Source organism: Bidens hawaiensis, unplaced genomic scaffold (genome assembly GCF_021521415.1).
Source record: "Bidens hawaiensis isolate Kalapana, Puna unplaced genomic scaffold, B.hawaiensis_p1.1 tig00002414_1, whole genome shotgun sequence".
Lineage (NCBI taxonomy): Eukaryota > Viridiplantae > Streptophyta > Magnoliopsida > Asterales > Asteraceae > Bidens > Bidens hawaiensis.
The window spans coordinates 2,789,961-2,799,095 of record NW_027491131.1 but is presented as its reverse complement, the minus strand read 5'-3'; the positions used below and the strand labels follow the sequence as shown (position 1 = coordinate 2,799,095).

At 36.4% G+C, this 9,135-nt stretch overlaps 1 protein-coding gene across 1 annotated transcript; it reads left to right on the top strand.

Moving 5' to 3' along the window:
• The first annotated feature begins 2,303 nt into the window (after positions 1-2,303).
• LOC143619108 (uncharacterized) lies at positions 2,304-6,803 on the top strand. Its single transcript, XM_077091122.1, has 6 exons — positions 2,304-2,628; position 2,667; positions 2,708-3,106; positions 4,458-4,621; positions 5,540-5,614; positions 6,234-6,803. Exons 1-6 carry the CDS (start codon positions 2,356-2,358, stop codon positions 6,612-6,614), a joined length of 1,293 nt encoding a protein of 430 aa, XP_076947237.1. The 5' UTR covers positions 2,304-2,355; the 3' UTR covers positions 6,615-6,803.
• Positions 6,804-9,135: the final 2,332 nt, after the last annotated feature.

Here is a 9,135-nt window from a genome sequence, read left to right as displayed (position 1 = left end):
TATAATGAACATGTAAACAAACTTTTAGTATTCTGAAAACTTGAATCGAACTAATAAAACTATAAAACTGACGGAATAGAAAAATTTTAAAAGAGTTTAAAAAATTGTATACTTATATTTTATGTGTTCTGTCTATATATTTATATATTTGTTCATATATAATTATATATAAAATAAATTAAAAATATTCGAGCCGAATCGAACCGAGCAGACCTTTGCTCGTTGCTTGGTTCGTTTACAAACCGAACCGAGCAGAGCGGCTCGTTTACAATCGAGCGAAAAAACAAGCGAGTATTTTCCGAGCAAATTACGAGCGAGCGGCGAGCGAATTCGAGCGTCGAGCGATTTGGACAGCCTTAATTGTACTTTACATTTGTGGCCCAAATAAGATGGTATATATGATTGCTTCTATTATTTTGTGTTACTTAATGATTGGTAATTTATTAGAAAAAAATAAATGTCCATCACCCAGATATAAAAATTACTATACATTATATATTTCAGTGTATGTATATATATACACACACTATATAGCCCATTAAAACCAATTAATCCAATGTCAATTGGTTTGGTGGATTGAGATGTGAAGAGTTCGGTTTAGATAGTTTGATCAAATTTAAAACTTGAAACAAGTTGGTTAAAGTTTAAACTAACTGATGTTTCGCTAATTTATATATAACATTTGTTTGTTTTAAACACATAGTTATACATGTATTGTAATCATAATCATCTTGATAATTATATAGCGTTTTAATAGAAATCGATGATTCAAAATAAGTTAAATGGTTAAGATTGTCAAAACCAATAAAAATGATTGATGTTGCTACTTGCTAGCACCTCTAACCTAAGCGCGCCTTAACTTGTCACTCCCCGAAATCGTATTTAGCAATCGCGTCAAGATTCTTTTGTCAAAACTGACCAAACTAAACCATAAACACTTACGATACATTGTAGATCCATTAAAAGTGGTTAAGAGTATGAAATATGAATAATACCAACAACCACCTTTTTTTTCTCACTTTCTCTATATACACTGTTTAAACGAAAGCAAATACCAAGCAAGTAACTCGGTCTTGTAGTTAAGTTACTTGTTCTTCAAGTATGTGATTTGAGTTCAATTCCCACAACCGACCCCCACATTCGGTTTTCTTAATCCCCTTTTCTTTTAAGTTTTGTTATAAAGTTTCTACGCACTTGTTTTTATTTATTTAACCTTTTTTTCCTTTTACATATATCAATTGCTACAACGAATGTTATACATATGGTGCAAACGAGTTGCGCCGAGCCTGAGCTCATCCAATCTCGAGCTTGACTTGTTTAACTTTCACATAGCTCGATCTCGGCTTGTCTCAATCTTTATTTTTAAAGCGCGAGCTTGGCTCGAACTCGACTCCTTTACTATTTCTTAATTAATTATTACATGTTTATATCATAATTATTTCTATATAGTTTTTTTTAACCCAGTTATAAATTTATATATAACACAGTATATATTATTTATTTATTTTTTTATAACATTGTATAGATTAATCAATGACTATTAAAGATATATAAATATATATCGTAAAATTTATATTAATGACAAAGTCGTTCATTCTGGCGAGTCGGCTCAAGCTTGATAAGTAACGCTCAGACTCAGGCTTGTTTGCTAAACAAGCTCTCTTTTAGGATCGAGCTTGTTTAAGCTTAGCTCGATCGAGCCTTTTCACAAGCCAGTCTCAAATAGCTTGGCTCGTTTGCATCTCTAGGCCTATACCTTACCAGACCCGTAACAATGTGCAAACGTGCCAAGCTCGAGCTTGACTAGGCTCAAGCTTTGCTCGTTTAACTTACAGAGAGTTGGAGCTTGGCTCGATTCATTCTTTAATTCTAAAACTTGGGCTCGGCTCGTGTGTAATTTTTCACGCTCAAGCTCGGTTTAGGATCAGCTCGTTTACTATTTATTACTTAAATTCTATATATAACATAATATATACTAATTAATAAAAATTATAAGACTCGAGCCCGATAAGTAGGGCTCCAACTTAGGCTCATGCTCATTTATTAAACGAGCTCACTTTAGCCCGGGCTAATTTAAGCCTGGCTAAATCGAGTTTTTTCATGTGCCAATCTCGAGTAGCTAGCGAGCATCTCAGCTCGTTTACATTCCGTAACAAACTTAACCGATAACAATAATAAATAACTTATAAAAGTAATCCACTATCCGCCTATCCGCAAAGCTTTTAAAACCCTCACCCACCAATCTCATTTCCTCATATCAAATCAATCATCTTCTACAAACCCTAAACAAAACCCTAACCCCACAGTCACCCGCCGCCGTCCACGGCGGAGCAAACCCTAACTCCTCCGTCACAAATGGCTACCAACACCACTCCCGCCGCCACGGCCGACGCCGCCGACGGCCCAGTCCTCACTCTCATCAACAAACGCATCCGTAACCTGAAGAAAAAACTCAACCGCATCAATCAGATTGAACAATCCGCCGTTAAAAACAAGGAACAGGAAGATCTCCTCAAATCCAAACCGGCCATCGCCTCCGTCGTTGAAGAACTCGAGAAGCTCCGGCCTCCGTTGTCCGCCGCCGTCGATGAAGAGATTGCCATCGCCGTTAAACACTCGCAAACGCCGGTAACTGTATCCGCTGAAACCCTAGGTAACGTTAGTAGCGTAACGGTAGCGGTGACGGAAACTGAAACTGAAACCCTAGGCGATAATAATAATAATAATAATAATAATAATAATAATATTAATAATAATAATGATAATAATAATATTAATGAATCAACGGTTGAGGATTTACTGAAGCTGATATACATTGGGAATATGTTTGATGTGAAAACACGGAACGAGTTTGATTCGATAATGTTGACGCGGACTCACGAGAGGAATTGTTGTTTGACTTACGATTACGTGACGGATGACGATGCGGCGGTGGTGTTGGGAGAGAGTGATTTGGATTTGTTGGCGAAGATGAGTTCGTTTTTGATCTCGAGGCCGGTGGACTTGAGTGCGTCGCATCAGGACGCGTTGAGGAGGTGCGTGGAGCACGCGAAGAGGTGGTTGGCGGGGGCGGAGGAGCGCGTTGAGGCGGATTCGGATGTTACTTGTAAGATGAGATGTTGGTTATATTTGTTATGGTTAATTGGTTATTTAGTTGTGTAGTGGTGTTGACGAGCTCGAGTTGAGCTTGAGTCGAGCTTGGCTTGTTTTGAGTTGTGAGGGCTTGAGCATGGGTAGGATTGGGCGTTTCAAGCTCAGGCTTGGCTTGTTATAATTGTTGTTTGTATATGATAATAACTGATAAGGAGCCAAGCTTGAGCTTGAATGACTGACTATTCACATGTCGGGCCCGAGTTTTATAATTTGAGCTTGAAACGAGCCAAGCTCGAGCTGTCGGTAAGTAAATTGAGCCGAGCTCAGGCGTAGTCGAGATTGGGTTTGAGGTCGGAGGTCGGGTTTCAAGCTTGAGCTTGGCTGGTTTAGTATTTGTAAATATTTTATGAAAAAGTTTAGACAAGCCTAAGCTACGCTTGAGCTCATGGAGTACTTTAAACGAGTCAAAGCTTGTCGTTTTGGTGTACAAGTAGGGACATAAGTGACCCTAGCCACTTGAGATTGGCTCGGAAAAAAGCTTGAGTGTTCGAGCTTAAACGAGCTCGAGCCTTTGCCAAACGAGCTCGAGCCTTAAACGAGCATTTTGTTTCTATAATTTTTATTTCACTTGTTTAATATGTATTTATGTAATTATATAATAAGTTTATTGTTTATACATAAAATATGATAAAGAGAATTAAATCGTAGATATAGTGTTTTATATAAAATTTTATTTAAATAATATATATGGATATAATAATAATGACTGATAACGACCCAAGCTTGAGCTTGAATTACTATGCACATGGCGAGAACAAGTTTTATAAGTTGAGCTTGAAACAAGCCAAGCTCGAGCTTTCGGTAAGTAAAACGAGCCGAGCTCAGGCCTAGTTGAGCTTTGGGCTCGTGAGTTGTTTCTTCAAGCTTGGGCTTGGCTTGCTTTATATGTTGCAATTAATTTATATACACTTTTAGTTATTTTTATATATTTTGAGAATAACCTTAAATGAGCACTAGGTTGCTCGAACTCGTGTAGTACTTTAAACTAGCCAAAGCTCAGCTCTAGTTCTGTGCAGTGTAAAATTAATATATAGAAGTTCAAGAGTGTTAAAACCTAAAAATACAGAAGGCTCGTGTTAAGGGTCGACATTCCTAAACGAGCTTCCCGTACAGGACTCGAGCTCGGGTCTGATAACTTAACGAGCTTTATTTGAGGCTTGGCTTGAACTCAAAAAAAATCTCGACTTGTTTCGAGCTGTTTATCAATCCGAGCTTGAGTAGCCCGCAAGCAGCTCGGCCCGTTTACACCTTTATTCGGTTATTATGTAAATGATTTGATACTTACTGTATCTTGAACTTTACAGATGCTGCACTGAGGGAGAAGTTAACGAAGATTATTGGATCAGATTACCTTAAAATAACGCCTGAGATGAAAGCACCTGCTGTTGTTGCTGCTGAAGCTGCTGGAAATTATGTTTTCCAGGTTCCTGTGCAGGTGGAGAACACAGTTGCTCCACATGACCAAACGGTAAAATCTTTTGCTTTTCTTTGTTAATTTGATTTACTTGCAGACTTGTGGTTTTTTTTTCTGTATCATGTTTATCAGTTTGTGTAATGATACATATTTGAAATGGTTTGGTCGGTATCATATAGTTTGTGTTATGTCAGTTCAATTGGTGACACTACACATTCAACATCATTTTATATAATAATCGAAAATATAAAAGTACATTTATCATGTAGTTCGATCTAGTAGCATTGTTGGCATGAGGTTTGGCTGTGTTTAGCTCTTTGTTAGTATTGCAAATGGTGTGCTTGAGTTTTATTTCTATAGTTGTGCTTGGGGTTGCTTTTTTTGCTAAATAATTGGCTTATTCGATATTGAAAATTAGCACATGGTTTGTGGTGGTTAACTAATTCAGGATGATTTTTATAATATTTTTGTAAACATTTTGAAACTGCTTATTTACAAGTAGATTAAACATAAGCATAGGCTGAAAAATAACCTATTGTCCTATTCTAAACATTCCTATAGTTTCTGTGTGATGTTGATCCAAAAGGCCATGCCTTTGTTTACAATCTTTTATGCTTCAGCACATATTGCTGTTTTATAACACGACTCATGATTTTATTTTTTATTGTTCTTACACAAAAAGTTTTAGTGTTTTTTAGAAAGTTTCATGTACTTTAACGACTTCTAAAAGTCGAAAACTTGATGTGTATTAATATTTAGTTGGCTTCATATTAATTTAGTCTACAGTGCCTTAGTGGCTATGTTTATGATACAGCTATGCTTTTAGTACTTCTTTTTCATGTGTTGTATTGAATAAATTGATGATATATCATCAAGAGATCCACATCTGACATATATTCTTTTATGACTTACAAACATATACATATATGTATACGTGCACATTTTACGTTCTAACTCCTGGTTCTTTTGCAGGAAGATAACTCCACCGATTTTCAAAGAAACGAGACTCATGAAGACCAGTCCAGTCCAGTTGAACATTCTCCTGAGGTGCTGTTCTTTATTCACATTTTTGTTTTCTAGTTCTAAATGGACATCATAACAATGCCTGCTTACACTTTTATTTAACCAATAATATGAACTATTAACCGCTATTGGGCAAGTTTTAAATGCCACAAAATAGAAACCAAAAGTTTCATATTGTTACTGATTTTATCACCCCTGAGCTACATTTTACTAGCAACAAATGATCATGTTTTTTACTCTGATTTTCGTAAGCTGTTGAATTGTTATTTATTTAGTGTGTATTTATAATTTATGTATGCATGCATATATACATGAGAGTGTGTGTGTGTTCACACACAAATATACATATGTTTGTTAACCAGCGGACAAATATTATATTAAGAACTGCACGTATTTCTTTAAAAGTTTTAAAAAATGGTAAAGTTGTTTTTTTTTGTATATTTCTCACTATACTGTTTTTTTAACCTCTGTATATGCACTTGGAAAAAACACTATCAGTACCTCACTTTTTATTAAAAAAAATGTATCCATTTTATCAGTTTATGTAATAAACAGTACAAGTGTTAAAAGTAGTTATCACAATTATTTTTAAGTACTGTTTTGCTGTTTTTTAAAGTATTAATGTTATAATGTTTTTTAGCAGCAAGAACCAGAAGCTGAAAACACCATAGAAACTGAAGTTCAAGTGGAACAAGGCGAAACAAATGCAGTTAACACCGAAAACAAGGAACAATACGCACCCCGTAGATACAACCAAAGAGGCGGCGGCAGAAGCAACGGCGGTGGGCATGGAGGCAGAGGCTACGGAGGTGGGCGTGGCGGCAGAAGTGGCGGCAGAGGTGGACCGTATCAGAATGAACGTAACCAGTACTATGAGCAACAAGGAAATTACTACCAAAGTAACCAAAGGAACTATTATGGCGGTAGGGGAAGAGGCGGCAGAGGTGGTGGCGGAGGCGGCAATGGGAACGGTAATGGGTACAACCATCACCATGGGGCTGGAGTTGAGGTTTCAGAGTCTTGACCGTCAATGATTGGTTAGGTTTGGGTATAAGCTTTTTTGGTTACTAAATCTTGTTCGGTATTTGCTGGTAATTTTATCCGTCGGTTGGTTTACATGAAAACATGGTATGAATGCAGGACTTGTTTTCTTTTTCGGAGTAATTTGTCTTGGATTTTAATATGATGGTGATGAGACTGTTATTCTTTTTTATTTACTCGTTCAGGAGGCGTAGAAACTTATAAACTAATGCCCGACTGGTTGCTAGTCGATAAAAAACCCCGCAATTTTTTTAAAACTTTTATAAGCTTCTATCTTTACTTGGTGCACCCAAGTGCATGGCACCGTTTAGTTCTTTTTTGTTGCGGCTTTTGTATGTTGCCCAGCTTGGTTTCAAATTCGTTTTGTTTTGTTGCGCGTGTTTGTATAAGCAGTTAAAATACTGGCCCAAGATGACTGTAGTGATATTCCCGAACATGAAATCGATTTTCCAAAGTGGTAACACACAGTGGGAAGAAAACCTGGGTGTGCTGTGGGTTCGAACTAACAACCTTTTCATAAGGCTTAGCTCAAATCCTTCATTGCTAATATCGACCCAAAATTGACACAAGTGGGATTCAAACTTAGGTCTTTATTGGAGGCTTGGGTTTGGCAAGAAAAGAAGATTGATTGCGAGGGATGAGATTGCTACCGTACCAGAAAGTATCCGTACCAAAAATCAGTAAAACTGGTTATCGAGTATCGTACCCGATTATATGGTACGCGTATATGGGTATTTCGACACGGTATCGCTTTGGTTGTTTTTTTTTCTTTCTTTCAAATCTCCATTGAACTTGGGATCGGTGCGGACACGTGTAATAAATATGTTGAATCGATCCGGGTACCGACATTCAATTAACTATAATATCAAAACCAAAAATAAAACCAATAAACTATAATACCAAAGTATTTCATAATATCAAGCGGGTACCGAGTACCGAAATACCCGTATGCATGAAAAGACGAGTTTACCCCTGAATTTAAGTGATGACTGAATTTTGGTACTTTTTGCTAACCACGCCTATTTTGGTCGTTAAGTAAAGAATAAAACGATCATCTTTTATATTTTTAAATTGTTTTTCCATCTTTTATTTTAGTTCTATTTACTTTTAAACAATTAGTTTAAAATGGCCTACGGAATTACCATATGAGAAATCTAACGTGATATCGATATGGCAAGTTTACTAAAAGAATGCTGGCAGCGAGCTAATGCCAAGCATCAATCGTGTCAACTTGACGAGTTGAAAATGATTAATCACATAAAGACCAATATATATTGTTTGCGTTGAAGCTTTTAAGTTGTAATCCTATCTTAGATATATTTAAAATCATGTAACTCGAAGATGACTTGTGCCTTTTATCCAACCTGACACTTGATATGATCGATACGGGAATCTGTCTTAGATATATTTAAAATCATGTAACTCGAAGATGACTTGTGTAACCTTTTATCCAACCCGACACTTGATATGATCGATACAGGAATAACACGTCCGTTAACACAGGCCCAAGCAGAAACACCACCAGCCCAAGTCGGTCAAGCCCAAAACCAGCGACCCAAACGTTTGATTCAGTTACTGTCTTCGACTCCCAACAATTATTTGAAACCAACTCCAAAAGATACGAGATAAACACCAATTATTGCTTTCCTTATTTTTTGTATTTGAATATTCATGGACGGATCTGATAATGGGCCAAGGTGCGTCTCGGTCAATCCAGCTTTTTCGCTTAGTAAGGTAATTTTTTCTTAAAACGTCAAAAAAATATAATATATATTGAGTCCGGCCATCTATATTGTTTGTGTCTTGCCCACACATGAATTCTTTTTAAATAAATTCCTTAAAGCTGAAGAACGGGAAACCATTAACCTAATAAACGTAAAGAAAGCCCCATAAGCCTAGTTTTTTTTAAACAAAAAAGCCCAAGCCCAAATGTTTTTTAAACAAATAAAGCTAGCAATAAGTCCACACTCCTAATCCTAATCAAACAATCGAAGCAGAAGAGTTTATGTCAGGGCGCTAAGGTGTGAAAATTGAAATCCCGCAGAAGTAGAAGCAGGCCGTTCAAAGAAGACTCAGACCACTAGACCAAGGTCGAGTCATGAGTGCTCACGAAATCACGAATCACAATTCGGACATTAGGCAAGCAACTTGTTCAACGTTTGTTTGTTTCTTTTTCGATTTAGGATTCTTAGGTTTGGAATTATTGGAAGAATTATTGCTTGAGTTTGGTCTCCTTTCAAAAATTAGGACTATGCAGATTAAAAACTTGTGTTATATATAAAAACCTTATTATTTTCTTGTATCAGAAACAAACACAACCCAATATTAATACTGTTATAAAAAAAACAAACTAGTTAAACATCTTTAAAATTAGAAGGAAATAATAATATTATGCACAACACGAAAGCAATTTCGAGTAGAGAACCATAAAAACACGAATAGAATAAACTCAGAGAGCAAGCAAGAGTAAATTATACAGTCACATAACCACCTTATATACCACA